Source organism: Danio aesculapii, chromosome 7 (assembly GCF_903798145.1).
Source record: "Danio aesculapii chromosome 7, fDanAes4.1, whole genome shotgun sequence".
NCBI classification, from domain to species: Eukaryota; Metazoa; Chordata; class Actinopteri; order Cypriniformes; family Danionidae; genus Danio; species Danio aesculapii.
Window position 1 is genome coordinate 60,417,299 of NC_079441.1, and position 20,920 is coordinate 60,438,218.

Genomic DNA, 20,920 nt, shown 5'->3' on the forward strand with positions numbered 1-20,920 from the left:
ACAACATGCACATAGCAAACACCAATAGTCACTGTACTCAATACAAGGACACATCCTGAAAAAATTGGCCAATACAAATATGGTCTTATCTCACGTCCAGCTTATTAGGAGAGCAAATGAACAACTTATGTTGCTTTCATGTGCAATAAAATTGTGGCAGTGAGCTCCCTATGCTCTCGCTTTTTAACAAGAAACTTTTCTAACAATGCATTATTCAGATAGGCGGGAGGGAGGTTTATGGTGATAGCCTTCTGAGGGAAAAATCCCACCATGTGGTCGAGAGCTGTGGCCTGGCTTTCTGCTGGTTAAACTTCAAAGGCAGAGCAAAACATTCACACCAGGTTCTCTCGCTGAGGGGATTTATGTAAGCTGGAAAGAATAACAGAGAGCGGGATATTCTCTGTCCTGTGGCCTCAGATATGCATCACGGAAGAGTCTTCTTTGTTCGCATGGAGCTCTTAGCTCGGCTTGTTTGGCAGGTAACTGTCATTTACCAAGTGCCGGGGTGAAGTTCAGGTTTAGCATTAATAGGTGGGATTAAAGACTGACAGTGACGGATAACCCTGGAACAAAGCAAGTTTAAGGTCCGCAAATCTTCAGTCGTGGTGATGCTAGTGGAAATGTTGCTGAAATGTCACATGAGAACATCCTGTGTTAGCATTTATAACTGGTTGCCATATGCCACCTTCACTTGTAAAAAAAAAAAAAAGAAGTGTGTGTGTGTGATAGCATTGAGTGCTGAGCACTGTAGTGTACGACTAATCTTAAAAATAATTAAAAAAAAAAGCATTTAATTATATGAAATAAGGGAAAACAGGGCTGCACGGTGGCGCAGTGGGTAGCATGTTCATCTCACAGCAAGAAGGTTGCTGGTTTGAGCCTCGTCTGGGTCAGTTGGTGTTTCTGTGTGGAGTTTGCATGTTCTCCCCGTGTTCGCGTGGGTTTCCTCTGGGTGCTCCGGTTTCCCCAACAAGTCCAAAAACATGATGTGTAGGTGAATTGGGTGGGCTAAATTGTCTGTAGTGTATGTGAGAGATCGTAAATGGATGTTTTCCAGTGATGGGTTGCAGCTGGATCCGCTGCGTAAAACGTATGTTGGATAAGTTGGCGGTTCGTTCCGCTGTGGCGACCCAAGATTAATAATGGGACTAAGCCGAAAAGAAAATGAATGAATAAATGAATAATAGAAAACACCTGATTTACATTTCTTAATACACTTAATGACAGTTTTAAAAAGAGTACTTTGTTATAATGTTGTTTTTTTTAATTATTATTATAAAATGTACATGTGAAAAGTACGTGTTAATTTTTTGTAATGGTTCTTTATTAAAAATCATGATTATAATTGTAGCTATTGCTATTCAATATCACATTTAATTTAAATATGTTTAAATGTTTACTTTTTAAAATTATTTGTTATGTTATGTCCATTTTTTTTTGTAGAAATAGTATTATACAGTGCTCAGCAAATATGAGTTCATCCCTCACAAATCTCTGATTAAAATGAATATTCTCTATTGGATGTTTTACAATATTATATTTGTGCATATTAGATTAGTCAGTACTGAAGCCAAATATGGAGCTTATCTAACTAAGTAACTTACAATAATGGTTCAAAAATTAGTAGCCCAAATTTATGTCAGGGAAAAATATTCAATAAAATTTAAAAAAATAGCAAAAATCAAGAGAAACTAAATATATACAATTTTGTTGAAATGTTGTAGTTTGTAATTTATTTTTGCAATATTTTGCATGAGTTTATTTGTGTTATTTTTCATTTCTAAAGATGTTCTGTGACTTAAACATTATTTTAATAAATATTTCAGTTTATTAAATATGTTTTGTTCAAATGCACCATCCATATTCACTGAGAAAGGGATAAAAGTATTCATTTTCAAAATGGGGTGTACTGAATTATGCTGAGCACAGCATGAATCAAGATTACACTTTAGACATAATTTAGACAGAAATTATGAATATGAAATTTAGATAAAGATGTATTTAACTACAACTGAGGCTCAATTAATCGATTCTAATAATAATAATAATAATAATAATAATAATAATAATAATAATAATAATAATAATAATAATAATAATAATAATAATAAAAACCACCTTTAACTAATACAAACCTAATTAAAACCTTCATAGACTATAATCTGTATGTGGCAAATGACACGCACAATGTCTTGAAATATTAACTTTCCATTCATCAAATATGTCTATACATATAATAATAAGTACTTTTAGTAAATACACTAAATGTACAGCATACTAAAGTGTGTCTTTTTTCCATAATGACACAATATAAAATGATTCTTTGAATTTAATGACCATTAGTTCAAACAGATTTGCATGTTGTGTTTCATAAAAATACCAACATGGACTTGTTTGTGCTGTATTTCTTTTCATATCATTTTCAGTATTTCTTTCTTCTTCATTCTTCTTCATACACTGTACCACTCCTCTGTTTGTGAGGCTGTGCACCCAGCAGTTTCATAACGTCTCCAGAACAAATTACAGTTAATTACAGCCATTCCCTCCATCTACCTCCAGTTTGACATACACGACTGGACTGCAATATTCCCCGCCAATCACACACACACACACTTATATAAACTCACTAGTTGGCAAACAGATGCACACATTAGCTAAAATTGTTCTCTCAAGAACACACAGGCACAAAAAGATCCATAAGAACAGTGGTGTAAAGTAACAATTTACAAATACTCAAACTACTGTAGTTGAGTATTTTTTTCTCAGGAATTGTAATTTACTAAGTAGTTTTAAAAATGTTTACTTTTACTTTCCTGTGAGCACATTTTTAGTGCAGTATTGGTATTTTAACTCCACTACTTTCCTTCAACCTGCAGTCTCTATTTTTTATTGTCTAAGGGGATTAGAAAAATCAGTCCTGTCATTCCTGTCCTATCAAATCGCACATAGAGAGTAAATTGACACATAATTAACTACCTCAATACATGAGCGATTTATAATTGCTATTTGGAAGCATTAAAAGTGTCCACAAAGATGTCCAAAATGTTTACACACATAGACCCAGAGATTGTTTAGCTGCATGTCACTGATGAGAAAATGACAGATGTTTACTGTATGATGACCAAAATGACCTTAAACATCCAGCATTTTGTTTGGAAATTAAAATCGGGTTGACGTCAAAACTCAATGTCAGGGCTGACGTCAATGTCCAAAGTCCAACCTATAATCAACCTAATATCAACATCTAATGAGGTAACAGCTTGATGTTACATGGACATTACTAATATGACGTCTATCAGATGTTGGATTTTGGTTGTCATACCTGATTAATAAATGTCAGTATTTGACGTCAGTATGATGTTGGTTTAAGATGTTGGCTCGATGTTGGATTTTGTTCACTTTCTAACACAACCTAAAATCAACCAAATATCAACGTCATTTGACCTCATTATTGGAAATCAAAATAACTTTGTCCTTAGACCCTGGCTAGACATTGAATTTTGGTCACCTGATGTCACGACCTAACCTAATATTAACATCTTATGACATGGTGTGCCTACTGGGCAATAACTAAATGCACTACAGAATGTTACGTTTACACACATCTACAAATTACATGTAAATGCATCAGTTGTCACAGCGTAATACTCACTACTCACTACTCGTACTTAAAAGGGCTACTTTTTTCTCATACTCTGAGTAATATTTACAACAGATACTTTTACTCTACTTGCACTACATTTTCAGGCAAGAAATGGTACTTTTACTTAAGTGTGATTTTTTTTAGTGCACTTTACAAACACTGCGTAAGAACAAGCTCAGTGCCGCTGAGGCTTTGGAAACATGTTACAAATATCCACAGAAAATAATAAAAGACAAAGAAAAGATGCATGTGCTTGGAATGGTTGAGGCTTATCTGCAGCCCACTTCAACATGCTTTTTGTTTCTTTTGGGAACAGAATGTTAAAACAAAGAATTCCATCAGAGCTACACTTTAGTTTCACCCCTCAATTTCTTAGGGATGTTAGACTAAGCGTGAGGAGGTAACAGCTCTTATTGATACATCTGACAAAGAACAAAACAGGCACACAAATACATTCAGATCTGGTTTTAAATCCTTTCCATGGAGACAGAGATTCATCTGTAAAATGGTGTTTTTGGAAATCGCTAAACCTACATCTGTGAAACATGACTATATACGCTCGTGCACACATCAAAAAACATGTCATAATGTTATTTTAGCATTGTGTGTGTGTATGGTGTGTGATTCTGTGCGTCGGTTGCCTCTGCAAAATGACATTAATTCATTCACCAAACTATTTCTTTTACCCCCAGTTCTTTGAAGTAAAATTAATACGATGGAGGGAAAACAAGCACAGTGCATTTCTGCATATTAAATACACAATTGTGGGTTTCTCTCACTCTCTTAGCATTCCGATAATAATGAAACACGTATTTTATGTCCCATATCAAAGGCATTCGATGCTTTATCAAAGTGTCTCTTATCAAAGCTTTGGTTTTGAGGTTTGTAAGTATGATGGGTGTGAAATGACATATTAACATATGGTATGCCTTCAAAAGCATTTGACAGAACGGTAAAAGTATTTGACATGCGGGACGTTTAAATATTGTACCTGAGTAAGCATTTATCTTTTCTCCGTTTATGGGATGAAATATTTATAGCGTGATGTTTCTTTTGGCAGCAGTTTAGAGATGTGTTTGGTGGGACAGAAGAAACTTCTTCAACTCGACCATGTTGCTAATGGAAGTTTAATTGTTAATGAGGCTCTGAATCATCCGCAAGGAATTCCATTGTTTGGACGCCGTGTACTGTTTTTAAACAGATCTTGGAAGTGAGAAAGACTTATGCGGTGACGGCTGCCAAAGATTCCAGCTCGAGCTGAAAGCCGACATCCTTTAGGGAGTGTGTGTCTGGGTTACAGATCGCATATTTTGATAATGTCTTGGCGATGTGTAATGACTGCCGAAAACACTGTAGCCAACATCTACAGGTGTTTTAACAAGGAACATGTGGCTTTGACTCTTCTTTAAACAACAGGATCTTATTCCAGCTATCTATCAATGTCTGGAAACTTTGCGCTCTGAATAGAAAGCACACATCCAGTTGAACATCAAGATTTTTGTGTTGTGAAAAGGTCACCGTAAGACAATATAAAGTATTAACATTTAAATTATTCTGATGAAAACTTGTGATATGCAAAACCAAACCTTAGTTAAGGATTATTTGGCGACGTGCTGTTGAATTCTTATTAGGTGTGTGCATTATTTTATGCAAATAATCTTTTAAAAAATCTTGATTCAGATTGGCTGGAAGGTGTGCAATTAAAATAATTTGCATGTAGTTCCAGTCAGATTTGATCACGAATATGGTTAAAAAAAGTGCTGCTCTCAAACATTAGTAGCAATGTTCACCAGGGAGCCAATGAGGATCAACCAACTCACCAAGATTAGAGATGTGGCGAAATTTATTTTTTCAGTGTATTGCTACCCACATAGCAAAATATCTCTGGCCCAGCTCTGGCCCACACAATCAGCTTTTGCTTGGCCCACATGCCGCAGTGAATTACAGTACATGCCAAGTTAAAAACCCATAACTGAGCCTGAACTGGGCCAGATATGTTGGTGAGTCATGACTGCAATGAAATTGATAAACCCATGAAGCACTGGTCTTTAAGCATGCTATGGGCGTGCTTTTTCTCAAAGTGACCTGATTGATATAATTTTTTCTTTTATTTGAAAATAAAAAAAATATATATATTTTCAAAGTGGGTCAAGATAGGCCAAACTTACATGACCCACATATAAATTATTAACATCTTTGCCAAATACTACATTTTACATCTGGCCCAAGCATTGTGTGCCACCTTAAAGATGGTGCCAACTCTGCCAAACCCGGGTTATGTTTGGCCCACATGCCGTAATCCAGTGCTGGATTAATACCTGCTGTGCCAGATTTATGACAAATCTGGGCCGGAATTCTTTGCTACCTGGGTATTGTCTCTTGATTTTCAATTCCTTACAAAAACCACTAAGACCTAAAGTAAGCATTACTAAAGTTATTATTTGTTTAGAAGAGTGTTAGTGAGCTGTTTACATTAATCTCCTGACATAAAAGCCAACTTACATGACTCATGCGATCTCTTCCTTGTTTAAGTGTATGGTTAAAAACTAGCCTGGATCTTTTGACAATCTTTTTGTGTAATTTGCTTTAAAAAAAAAAAAAAAAGCTCAGAATCAATTTAAGATAGAATAAAGATTAATGTGGAAAAATACTGAATCAAATATCAAACTCATAAAAGGTAAAAAGGTAGCTAACTTGTGTCTATGAGCTATTCGATATTCCCGTGTCATTTACATGCACACATAGAATCTGCACTCCTTTTCTGTCTGTCTGTGATTGATTTAAAGCAGGGAGGTCATCTAATGTCAGAAATGACAAACAATGGTCAACTATTGTGCTGCAAAGAGCAGATTGAATTAAATCATTCTAGTAATACTATGGTTATCGCATAAAAATACATTGTTCAGATGTTGTATTTCAAGACCTTTATCAGGTTTTCCGTTCTCAAACCACTCCTGTGTGTAGAACTAGTCTCTTGCATGTCTCATTCAAATTCTCTTAGGGGCCGATCACATCAAATGCGCTTTTACGTTCCAACAACGAAAGGCGCATCTCAATGCCTTTTTGTTGACAAGAAAAAAAGAAGTGCGGTGCGCTTTTTATGTCACCAGGCAACGATTGAATCAGCTGGCTATTGTGTGCGAGTGCTGCTGTTGATATTGGTATAGTTTTAATATTTAATAATATTGTGATATTCAAGATTTGTAAAGTTATTCAGCAACATGGGAGGTAGGACATTCTCTTACCGTGCACCCAAACGTTGAAATTCCCACAAACATTAGGAAGCAAATTTGAGAAGCTACTTTAAACTCATCTTCGAGGACTGTTTTTAATTTGTTTTTAATACAAAAGGAACAATAACAGTCACTATATATAGTCACTATATGTTCCCTATATATATATATATATATATATATATATAAAGGGAAAACAAAATGTGATAGAAAGAAACCAGTCAGTGATAAGGAGTGACAACAATGCTAGTGATCATGATAGTAATAATGACAGTAAACAAGCATAAAAAAGGACAACAGTAATAATCATTACCAACAACCACTACAATAATAATAATACTAAAAAATAAATCCCGACTACTACTACCACTACAGAGAGTTTCTAATGCTACAACTATTACTACTGCTACTACAGCCACAACCACCTCTACTACTACTACTACAATGTCTACTACTACTACTACTACTAATAATAACAAAAATATATAATAATAATAATAATAATAATAATAATAATAATAATAATAATAATAATAATAATAATAATAACAAAAACAATAACAATAATAATAATAATAATAATAATAATAATAATAATAATAATAATAATAATAATAATAATAATAATAATAATAATTAGTAGAAAAAGGAAAGAGAAGAAATAAAAGAAGATTAGAAAAAGAAAAAAAAAATAGAAAAGCAAGGAAAAGAAAGAGTACCCTGCTTTGTTGTATTTACTGTTTTGTAAGCACTTTGGGTCTGAGAAAATAAATATAATTTATTATTATTATTATTATTATTATTATTATTATTATTATTATTATTATTATTATTATTATTATCAGAGGTCGAACATGCTTTTACGTTCCTAAAATGTGAGGTGCACTGCAATGCCTTTTTGTTGACAAGAAAAAAAGATGTCCGGTGTATTTATTAATAATGTGTTATTTAAGATTTGTAAAGTCATACAGCTCTAAATAACTCAAAACTGTGACCACTAGTCTCTCCTCCATCTTCAAAAGTCTCCATGGTTGTCTTGACAATGAAAACCCCGCCTCTGCTTTCATTTGGTTGGAGAATGAAACAGACGCGACTGACGTAACACGCTTTCTCTACTCAAGACTGACTTTTTTTCAACTGTGAGCGAACATCACACAACGGCAAAAACACGCAGCAGGTGGTTAAAACATGAGGGTGCATAAGCAGCATGCAAAGCGCTCACGGCCATTAGTAAATCATTCAAAAAAGGCGCCTCTCAACGCAAAAACTGCATTCGGTGTGATCGACCCCTTAGAAATGTCCAGCAACCAGTCTGAATTAAACATTGAGCAGCCCTGTAATAGAAATGGCTACATTCGCTTTATGCCATTTGATTAAACGCATGCCTTCTGTGCAAAGCCTCCTCTGTTCCTCAACTTTGAGTGGCAAAAACTGACCCTTCAGTCCCTTTCCAGCCCTGTTTGCAGCAAAGGTAAATCGAGGTCTCACTTCATTCGCACAGATGCACAGCGCATGCTTTGATGTGGAGGCTTGGTCGGAGCTTTGATCCACCTCAGCTTGGCTTAAATTAAACTACCTGAGCGCCTCTGGCAGGACACAGAAGATGCTCGGGGCTAAAGCACAGGCTGGAGGAAAGACCTTGACCTGGAGACACACACCAACCAGCACAGGCTGAATAACTCACACTTTAGACACTCAGGGCCAGAATGCATTTATGTACTTCCTCTTGGGGTGTAGAGATTGGTTGTTGTATTGCTGGAATGGAAACGGAATGAAAATCTTGATTTTATTTTTTTTTTTCATTTGCAAAGCTCCATTTTGCCTCAGTACTTCCAATCATCATTTCCCTCTTATGACTGTTCAGCTGAACTGTCAGCTCAGCAAAAAGCTGCTTGCAATTACTGCAATGACAGAAAGCAACAGCTCACTCGTACAGCATTTCATTCAACCCAGAAAGCCCAAAAATTTGAAACTTTTTATTTTTTTCTATTCCAATGACTGCATGATGTGGTTGAATTAAATGCAAGTGTATTCACAGTTGAAGCACTTATAAAAGAGAAGGGTCCTACAGCACGATAATGAAAGCTGTTTGCAGAGATAGGTGCGCAAAACACTGCAAATTGAGCAGTTGATTATTTTACACCTGTGAAAGAAATGCGAGAGCTGTTCAGAGTCATTCATCCTTTGCAATTTGGAGAGATCTTAGCTGACAATCGAACACCTGCGAGGCGAACGGTGGCTCTGCAATTTGCTTCTTTGTACATCTTCAGAGCGTCGGCCATTGGAACTGGAAAGTCGGTGATATGGAGATAGAAAATCCCTCCTGTGAGACTGAAAGGGACGCAGCAGATGTAGTGACACTACACTTTAAACATGTTAAATTGTTCTTGCAATGGCATAACCAACAGGATGTGGTCCCTGGATTGTTGGTTGATTTCAACAAACTACCATGCCTTTTATTATTATTGATTTTGAGATAAGTCTCTTTTGCTTGAATTTGTTTTCTTAAAAATACTGTAAAATCTAAATAACATGCAGACGTGGTGCTTCAAAAAAAAAATAAATAAAATAAATAAATAAATGAATAAAAACATACAGTGCTCAGCATATTTCCCATTTCGGAAATTAATATTTTTTATCCATTTCTCAGTGAATATAAGTCATTTATTTTGGTGCATTTGAACAAAACAGGTTTATTAAACATATATTTATTAAGATAATATTTTAGTCACTGAAAGATGACTTTAGAAATTGAAAGATAATGCATTTAAATTCATGCCAAATACTGGTGAAAAAAACTACAAAATGTCAACAAAAATGTTTGTTTATTTATTTTTATTTTATTTTTTTTGCTTCTCTTTATTTTCCTCTTTTTAAATTTATATTTAATATTTTTCTATAACATATAAATTTGGCTGTACTCGTTTTTGTAGCATTATCATAAGTTATTTTGTTGGATAAGCTCCAGATTTGGCTTCAGTACTGACTATATGCACAAAAGTAATATTGTAAACCATCCTATAGAACATATGAATTTAAAATGAGAGATTTGTGAGGGGTGTACTCATATATGCTGAGCACTGTATTAGTATAGGAAGGTTGAATCGAGTTGAATTGTTATTAGTTATGCACATGATTGATATTCTGATGTTCTTTTTTATAAATGCAGTTCTAATTAAAACTATTGTAAACTAAAAGTCTTTGTAATGCTTTAAAATGTCACTTTTTAATTAGTTAAATGTGTCCTTGGTGAAAACAAACAAAATAGATTAATGAATTGAATGAATAAATAAAATAATCTTAAATATTAAAAAGAGGGAAAATTTGCAAACAAATGCTCTAAATTATTCTTGTTTGAACTTTTAAATACATGTTAAATAAAATTTTAATTAATAAATATCACATTAAAAACAAATTAACATTTTACAGAAAACTTGTGCCTATTTAATGGGAAATTCAGAGAACTAATTTGTTATTATTATTCAAATTATTTTATTCTTCTTATTATTTTTTTTATAATTCTTTAAAAAAATTTTTTATATTTTTTTAAAATACACAGTCTACACCAAAGATGCGCAAACTAGAGCCTACGGGCCAAAGTTGGACCATGGTAAGCTTTGATTTGGCCCACCACGCCATCTAACAAGAGAGGGAGAATGATGGGGAAGGTTGGGCAAATGGGGCAAAACAATTCAATTGAATTCATCTTTATTTCTATAGCGCTTATACAATGTAGATTGTGTCAAAGCAGTTTCACGTTGAAGTTCTAGTAGATTGAAACTGTGTCAGTCTAGTTTTCAAAGTTAAAGTTCCATTCAGTTCAGTGTGGTTTAATTTTCACTCCTGAAAGTCCAAACACTGAAGAGCAAATCCATCGATGCGCAGCTCCACATGTCCCAAAACCAAGCAAGCCAGTGGCGACTGGAGAGGAACAAACTTCATCAGTGTAAAGAGATCAGAGATCATCAAGTTATTTAACGTAACTTCATTTACATTACTTTTTGTTTGATTAACATACATTTTTGTTTGTTTGTTAAATTGTTTAGCTACAAAAAAAAAAATAAAAATAAAAAAATGAAATGTTCCTCTTAAATGTTCTGAATAAATGAGATTTTTTTTATGTTAAAATGTAACGACTGTTACTTGATGGACAGCAGACAATGCACAAGACAAGTTTAAATATTAATATATTAATAAAAGTTTCCATGGAAACTTTAATGTAATACAGTTTGGTATATATATCTTCGGCCCGCAAACCTCAATCAAGTTTGGTTTTTAGGACTAACGGCCTTGTGACTATGCGGCCAAGGGGCACAAAGGGACGGGGTGGGAACAAACATAATTATACAGTAGCTGTAAATACCCTACTACTTGTAAATGTAGATGACTCATGACCAACTTACATGGATGAATACATAAGCTGTTTGGTTATGTATGGAGTGCATGGCTTCAAAATAAAAATGTTTGGGTACCCCTAGTCTACACTGTAAAAAAAAAAAAGAGAATATGTTAATTAAAAGTTTCTGTATTTTGAGATTCACAAATATTTTTTTCTTCCTTTATGGTTGTGAATTGTATTATGGGACCTTAATCTCTGCTCTGCTGACATGTGATGTTAAAATACAGTTTAACAAAGTAATTTAATTGACATTTATGTAGTTTTTAAATAATATAATTTATAAGAAATAATAGCCCCCCTGAATTATTAGCCCCCTTGTTTATTTTTCCCCAATTTCTGTTTAACAGAGAGACGTTTTTTAACACATTTCTAAACATGATACTTTTATTAACTCATTTCTAACAACTGATTTATTTTGTCTTTGCCATGATGACAGTAAACAATATTTTTCAAGACACTTCTATACAGCACAAAGTCATATTTAAAGACTTAATTATTAGGTTAACTAGGCAGGTTAGGGTAATTAAACAAGTTTTTGTATAACGATGGTTTGTTCTGTAGAATATTGAAAAAAAGGGGCTAATAATTTTGTCCTTAAAATGCTTTTTAAACAATTAAAAACTGCTTTTATTCTAGCCAAAATTAAACAAATAAGACTTTCTCCAGAAGAAAAAATAGTATCAAACATACTGTGAAAATTTCTTGGTTCTGTTAAACATCATTTGGAAAATATTGAAAAAAGAAAAATAAATTCAAAGGGGGCTAAAATTCTGACTTCAACTGTATATAGAGAAATAAATCTCTATATCATAATATACAAAAACAACTCAGACAATCACTTTAAACTGAAAAAAAAATGTAAATCTTAATAAATGTCACTTTTTCAAACATTTCAATCTTTAAATTTGTTGGAAAAAAACATCAATATCACATAAATTAATTCAATAGCATAAATAAACAGGGGAAAATACAAAATAATAATATCACAAAATAGAGAAAACTGCTAATTTAAGGATAGTTTTACACTGTAGATAAATTCAAATTTTTTCTCGCGATGCTTAAACTTTCTACAGATCAAGCATCGTTTCTCTACGCAAATCTGCAGGTCAGCGAATTTGCTCCACATTTGCGTGTGCATGATTGAGCAGAGCGTCTGGGTATCAACTAAGCTTGCGGCTTTATCCACTATCTGTCAGTGCGCCACACCTATGCTTTTTCAGGCCCAAATCCAAGTGTAACCTCAACTCAAATGAGCAAAAAAGCATACCGCAATGCCTGACATACCACAACGTTTCATCACAATGACTCAAATGAATCGCACATGCATGAACACACTCCAATCTGCTTTCCATCCCTCGCCGCTTCGGTCTTTTTTTAGTTCAGCTCTAAATACCATTAAGAGTTCAGACACAATGCCACTGTCTTGTGACAGATTTCTTGTTCAAAGGACTTTTTTGTTGTTATTGTTATCTCCTTCCTCGCTTCTTCGTGTGTCTCTAATCTAGACTGAGAGTCAGGTAAGATCTTCTGAGGTCATAAGTAGTGTAAGAAACAGAAGGTTTTTGACAGAAGTCCCACAAGACTCTCCCCCCCTCAAGCGCAGGTCGATGTTGTTGCAGTGAACTGATAAAATAGTGTGTGAAGTATGCCTTTGGCTTTGTGTGTGTGTGCGGATGACTAATGTATGAACTCTATGAGGCAGTGAGGAAAAAAGATGCCAGACTCATCAGACTGTAAATCAGACTTTTGGAATAAAATATAAATATATAAATAAATGTTAAAATGTAAAATAGATGTTTTAATAGCTCTTTGGGTTAAAGTTGGCGCGGGACTGAAGTTTTCTCGTCAACTGCAACATGATTCGGATTGTCAGATGAGTTAAAGATGTTGGGCGGTATTTGATTTTGTCTATTGGGAATTGATTGGGTCATTGTGGTTTCCGGTGATCTTGAGCGAGGGATATTTTGCTCCAATCTTGTGCCGTTAAACGTGCCATCAGAGAAAAGATGTCGCTGAAGAGGGAAGGAAATGTGATTAGATAAAGGATGAAAGGAAATCAATTAAAGCAAAATAAAATAAAACTATTAAATTAAAATTAATTTAAAATATAATTAAATTACATTAAATAAAAATAAATTAAAAGGGAATGAAAGAAAAGAAATTAAAAAAATATAAAACTAACTAATTAAAATCAGTTTAAAATATATTTAAATTAAATTAAAAGAAGTTAAAAGGCAATAAAATAAAAAAAATAAAAATAAAATAAAGCTAATAAATTAAAATCAATTTAAAATATAATTAAATTCAATTAAAGCAGAAGAAGTTAAAAGGGAATGAGAGAAAATAAATTTAATTAAATTAAATTAAAATAATAAATTTAAATCAATTTTAAATGAATTTAGATTAAGTTAAAATAAATTAAAAGGGAATTATAGAAAGTAAATGAAATAAAACTAAATATTTTAAATACATTTTTTAATATAATAAACTAAAAGAGTTTAAAAGGAATGATTTCTCAGTGATGGATTGCTGCTGGAAGGGCATCCGCTGCGTAAAACATGCTGGATAAGTTGGCGGTTTTTCCGCTGTGGCGACCCCAGATTAATAAAGGGACTAAGCCGAAAAGAAAATGAATGAATAAAAGGGAATGAAATAAAGAAAACAAAACAAAACTAATAAATTTAAATCAATTTAAAATATAATAAAATGGCATAAAATAAAATAAAATGGCATAAAATAAAATGGCATAAAATGGCATAAAATGGCATAAAATGGCATAAAATAAAATAAAATAAAATAAAATAAAATAAAATAAAATAAAATAAAATAAAATAAATAAAATAAAATAAATAAAATAAAATAAAATAAAATAAAATAAAATAAAATAAAATAAAATAAAATAAAATAAAATAAAATAAAATAAAATAAAATAAAATAAAATAAAATAAAATAAAATAAAATAGGTTCCGGAAAGGAAAGGAAAGGAAAGGAAAGGAAAGGAAAGGAAAGCAAAGAAAGACAAAAACAAAGAAAAAATAATAATAAATTCAAATTTATTAAAATAAAATCATTCAAAATAAAACAAATTGAAATAGGACAACTTATTAATACTAATATAAAACCATTTATCATAAATAGAAAGATTTTCCTTAAAAAAAAGGGAATTTAAGCGATAAAAACAATATTAATAATAATATTAATAATATTTGATCTTTTTTTCTGGTACTGCCTGAACATGTCTGTTAGTTCATGCATATGGATATTTGTACCAAATTTAGACAGCCTGGATTTGCAGGATAATCGCATCTAATATAACATAACATGCACTATGATTAGAAAAGATTACTTTCAACATGGAGAGAGGAGAAAAAAATCTAATTAGACCTAAAGTTTATATTACTTCTGTGCTTCACTGACCCAAAACATTTGCACATAAGCATATTTATATTTCAAAACCATGTCCTGCTATTGATGTTTATTATAATGTTTTATCTTAACAGTTATTTTTAAACATGAAATAAAAATATCCTAGCTGAATAGTGAGTTTAAGCTTAAAAAACTCCAACACCACCAACAACATTTGAATGGCAGCATAGCTACATAAAATAACAAGCATGCTGAAACACACTCCCAACGTGTTAATGCTGAGAATATTCCCTCTCCACACAGTGATGGATCTAATTTGGGTTGAACCTCCTCACAAGGCGAGTTCAGCCAAGAGCTCAATGACTATACGTTTAATTTAAGCACAGTCAGGCCATTAGCTGGGTGTGGTGCATTGTGGGTTGTTAAAACTGAATAAAGTTGAAGGAAAGACTTCATCTGAAATAAATAATGCTTTCTCCATATCTTGATGAAATATCACTTAGAAGAAACTGAGGAGTGACTGAATTAAGGAGAAAGAAGGAGAGAGAGAAAAAGAGTGCTCTAGAATTTTAACAAAATTACAATGTATTGAAAAAATCTGTTATAAAAATGTATCAATTACAATAGTATATGATTACAAAAAGGTTAGAATAATTGTTCATTCTCAACTACACAGCATAAGAGACTATTATGACACCAAATATTAGCAAAATATTCTAGATAATCTGAAAACTTATAAAAAACTAATGAAGATTCTTGCTTCTACCATGTTACAGAAGAGCTCAATCTAAATAAACATCCTCGCAGAAAAAAGTTTCATCACATTTTGTAAAAATATTGCTTTATGAAAATACATGAGATTTATTTTCAGGATTTTACTCATTTCATTTGTAATTACATTTACAGTGACAGTGTAACAAATTTCATATTAATCAGATTAACCATTATGTACTGTTGAGGATGTTTTCATCCATTCTGGTATGATTGTATGTCTTAATTTGGCCAATACTTTTTTGTATTTCAGCAGAATTTCTAGCAAAATGATTTTTGGTGACACAACTTGTTTTGACACAGATTTTGAGAAAATGCTTAGGATAAAAATAAATAAATAAATAAATAAATAAATAAATAAATAAATAAATAAATAAATAAATAAATAAAATGATACACTCTGGGCAAATTGACTCCCCATCTGTTATGTTCTCAGTCTAACCTCAGTCCTGATCAAAACTACTAACTTGTTTAGAAAATTACAGGATTTTAACTCTTTAATTGCCAAATTCATAAATGATTTCACTGATTTTGTGAAATAAAACACACAAATCGACTTTTTTTCAATATAAAAAGTAATTGTGGACTGGATTTTTTAACCTTTTATCAATGCCTTGGACATGTGAAACAACATTGCCTTTGACGCATTGTTTTTGATTAATTTTCCTTTTTTTTTTCTTAATTTACTGTCGGTGGCTGTTTTTGCCCCATTGACTTCCTTTATAACCACAATATTTTGATTACAAAACCATGACACCATATAATCATGCAATTCTGATTGTTAATGGTTTTCCCTGTTGGTAAGAGATCAAATCTGTCATTTTTACTGTTGATCATCAGTTGGCACTGTTGGGCATCAGTTGACATCATAGGCCTGTGCAAAAAAATAATAATAATAATAATAATAATTAATTAATTAACTTAAAAAAAGGTTAGTTTCTGGATTATATGTGGAGTATAACATCAAATAAATGTGTGTGTATGAGAGTCTGTGAGTGTGAGAGATTCTAAGCTTGACCTTTGTGCACTTACCTTGGTACAGTATGTCTGAGAAAATCCAAATATGCATCTCAGCTCTCAGAACTACATGGAGTAAACAAAAACAAATACTGTGTATTTATGCACCATCAAATGTGGTTATGATGGAAGTCAATTGGGCAAATTAGGTAAATTAGAGAGAAAAAAATGAAAATCTAACAATGCATCAAAGCCAATGTTATTACTAATCTTTCTAAAATTACTAAAATGTCCAAGACTGTGATAAAAGGTAAAAGAAAATCCAGACCACAATTACTTTTTATATTGAATATATGTCATTTTGTGTGTGTGTTTTTTTCCAGCAAATCAGTGGCATCATTTGTGAATTTGGCAATTAAAGAGTTAAAATCCTGTTATTTTCTAAACAATTTAGTAGTTTTGATCTGGACTGAGGTTAATTAACAGATTTATGCAAAAATAAACTATGAAAAAATATTTATCTGATGTATTTTTACAGCAGTTGAATATAGTGGATGTTTTCATCCCTAACATAAAAGGGTAGTAAATGTAAACAGTGCACAACGGCTAAAAACTGAAAACCAAATGTGTAAAAACCACACAAAAATCCTGTTTAAACACTCAAAACATGATGTAACTTTTATTTTAATAACCTGAAACAACACAATTTTTGAGTTCTTTTTATGACAGCTCAGTTGTTTTATGTTCAATCCTTCAAGTTAACTTAATTTCTTCAGGTCATCTCAACACAAATCTATTGTGTGGAACCCAGCATTTGTTCCATCGGGTTGCTTCAAAAGACAAAAGAGCTTGCATTAATATATAATAATCATTGTCAGTCCGAATTATGTATGTTAACATTTTTACAAAAATAGCAGCACCTTTTCCTGCACATTTTGCTCAACTTTTTCTTTCCATGTGCTATAAATCGCCATACATTTGCACTGAGAGAGAGAGAGAGAGAGAGAGAGAGAGAGAGAGAGCTCTGTGGCACAAAGCTCCAGTGTCTAGAGACTCCAGCAAGTGTTTATGTGTGTTTCCAAGTGTGTGTGTATGTGCGTGTGTGTGTCTGCAGCATACTGATGTGCCGAGCGGAGCGCAGGATGAGGGAGGAGGAGAGAAAGAGAAAATGTGTTGCCCGGGGCAGTGTCTCTCCGTCTATTCTTCGGTGCTCATGAAGAGAGGACACAGCATGCTATTTTTTTAAAAATTCTTCATCAAATTATGAGCAAGATTAACCTCTTCCTGTAAACCCAGAGGAGAGGCAGAGATTCCAATGTGTGTGTGTGTGTGTGTGTGTGTGTGTGTATGTGGGTATATGTTTAAGAGGCGGGCCTGCGTGCCAGCTTTAACTGGGTGTGAAATGATTTGCTGAAAAGACATTTATAAGCATATTTGTGTGTTGCAGGAAACCGTATATTGTCACTGGCTGGCTGAGGGACTCATCGTGTAGGACTGAATGCTGAATGAACTTGTATCGATGCATGTGTGTGAGTGTGTGTTTGTGCACAAAGAAGAGGTTTTGTTGCTATGGAAGACACACTGCAGTTCTTCACACATCTACTCCAGATTCTCACCTCTACACTCTTTTGTTCACGGCCTACCCGACTTATCACTGTGGAATTACATATATATTTTAACAATTTTTTTGTTTTGCATATTCCATTAAGTGATTTTTGGTACATTTTATGTTAGGAAGCTATTTTTTTCTGTCTATAAGCTTGAACTCTGTATTGGTTCCATAAAGTTTTATTTATGAACCAATCAACACTTAGAATGCACATAAGAGGACCAATCAGGATCTTCTCAGAGGCCAAGATGAGTCATATTACATCCTTGCTTCAGTTCATGACACTCATAGTGCCGCGTTGAATGCTTTTTCACATCAGAAACTTAACAAGATGCAGCACTTATTCACATATCTCTGTGGAGATGATACTGTATACAGGTCATAAACATCTCACCCTTTAGAAAAAAGAAAAACAAAGCATGAGGATTTTGCAAATCAAAGTGAGATCAAATGTTTGTTTTTGATTGAAATTATGTTAATATTTTTAATTATATATAAATGAAACTACTTTGCTGAAGCCTTGCCTGTTTTCTTTCTTTCTTGCTTTCTATTATTTAAGATCAACAATGAGTTGAAGGGGTTTTAATGACAGTGATAAACGCTTGAATTATTTATTTCAGCCATGCTGATCTGAAATGACATTTTTACGGTTGCTTTTTTATTGTTAGTAGTAGTATTTTAATCTAAACCAAAGGGAATTTGAACACTTTCTGCAATAATGCCATCAATGGGCCAGTTTGATTTTCGGATGGTTTGATAACCTTGTATAAAATATCACGCTTTCACAGTAGGGATGTGCACATCGATGCTCGAGTACCAATATATCGATACTCAGAAGCTTTTCATTTGTTATTGATATTTTTTTTAAAGTATCAATATTTTAACTATATTTTAATAATTTCTGCATAACTGAATGTTTTAGTGCTGTGTACAGGATAGTCAGTGACGCTTTGTATACAAGACGTTACACCAATCAATCTGCAGCGGAACGTAATGTGAGCGATCATGTGCCTTTCAGATAACTTACGTACTCAACACATGCAAGTCGCACACTTCTGCATTACGGAATGACACGATGGCAGAGACGTAACACAGCATGCTGTGGTGCTCATCAGCTGAAAAAGTGTTGCACGAGCAATATATATAAGAAAATCGTACACAGCAACAATTAAAGCAGCCTTTATAAACACTTACAGACAACACACCTGAAATGTATAAAGAAGCAGAACAAAAACAAACTGCCCAGTGTTCCTCTGCTCAGACTCCCTCTGTCCAACAAAAGACATTAAAGGAGAGTTTTAAAGGAGGCAAACCTCCTGTTATTACATTACCATTTTAAGTAATAAGTGGTATCGGTATCGTAAAAATTTGAACAAAAAGTATCGATATCGTATCGCATTAAAAAATTGTGGTATCGCTCATCCCTATTTCACGGTATTGTGATTACTGCTCTAAAATAAGCGATTTTTAAATATCTGAGTGAAATAAAAAAGCTTTTTTACCCCATTCAGCACAATATATTTTATTTTAGGAAACAATTATAATATTTTGAAGCAGTAAACATGTCAGGCCAAGTAATTCAAATAAATCATTGACTTCTGCTGTCTTCATTGGTTTCAAATACATTTATTTACATACACATAAAACACACACACCAAAAAAAGCCCTTATTGAGCATTTCTATGTGGTGATGTCATTGGTCCGTGAACATTGTTTGCTTGTTATCAGACTTTTTCATAAATATAACAAGAGGCAATTCAATCCTAACTTAACATTAAAACACCTGTCATAACATTGTTTTTCTATATGTAGACCTTTTCTCAGTATCTATGGAAATTAAAAATGTAAAACAGGAAACGTGTTAGGATATTTATTATTGTTTACATCCCTTAAAATGGTCTATATACAGTTCTCAGCATAATTGAGTATATCCCATTTTTAAAAGGAATATTTTTCTCAATTTCTCAGTGAATATAGGCAATGTATTTTGGTGCATTTAAACAAAACAGATTTATTAAGCAGATATATTCATTCAAATAATATTTTAGTCACCAAACATTTTTAGAAAGTGAAAGATAATACAATTAAATTCAATCTAAATATTGCAAAAAAATTTCAACCTACAAAATTTCAACTTTTTTTTTCCTTCTCTTGATTTTTCCTCTTTAAAATTTGTATTTAATATTTTTCTATGACATATACATTTGGCTGTACTAGTTTTTGGACCATTATCATAAGCTATTTTGTTAGATAAGCTCCAGATTTGGCTACTATAATGTATATGCATAAATATGATATTGTATAGCTTCCTATAAAAATTATGAATTAAAAAGATAGATTTGTGAGGGGTGTACTTATATGCTGAGCTTTTAACAGTTTTAAAACCTTGACTTTTCCAAACCCCTGTAAACCTTGAAACCGGTTATCGTCCCATGCCTAGCCATTAATTACCCCTACATTTACCAACCTAAAATTTGGCCGGGACAACATGTTTACAGTTGCACTACCTCTTATGTTTTATATTTATATAAATTTATTTATATATTAATTGATTTTTTACTCAAATATGAATCAATCAGCATTAAATTTCCCCTAAATAAATTAATCAAAATAAACAGCCAATCAAAAAAAAAAAAAAAAAAAGAAGTAAACTGTTTGTGGTTGTTTTGTCTTGTATTGCTTTTGCAAGATATAGGCATATAATTCCAAACAAACAAACTAACAAACAAAAAAGTATTTTTGTATTATATATATATATTTTTTTATATAATTTCACTAAACCAGAAACCTAGTTTTGCATGCTAGCGTCATCAAATTGTCAAAGTCAAATACTGTTTGTAGCTCACTGGGGTCAAGAACTGTTACTATTTAAAGTTAGGTGTAAATGGCCATACTGTAGGTGTATGCCCATAAGTGAGTGCTGGCTAACAGGTTTTATTTTA

At 32.7% G+C, this 20,920-nt stretch overlaps 1 protein-coding gene across 5 annotated transcripts in view; it reads left to right on the forward strand.

The window, feature by feature from the left end:
- The window catches only part of pcdh7b (protocadherin 7b), a 253,173-nt gene that overhangs the window by 50,102 nt on the left and 182,151 nt on the right, over positions 1-20,920 (forward strand). Inside the window, exon 2 of one of the 5 annotated variants that reach the window (XM_056462285.1) lies at positions 17,817-18,441. The exons of the other annotated variants lie outside the window; for them this stretch is intronic. Within the exon in view, the coding sequence (XP_056318260.1) occupies positions 17,817-17,861 (45 nt within the window). The 3' untranslated portion in view covers positions 17,862-18,441. Of the gene's footprint in view, positions 1-17,816; positions 18,442-20,920 lie in introns of those variants that run through there. 5 annotated transcript variants of the gene reach the window in all.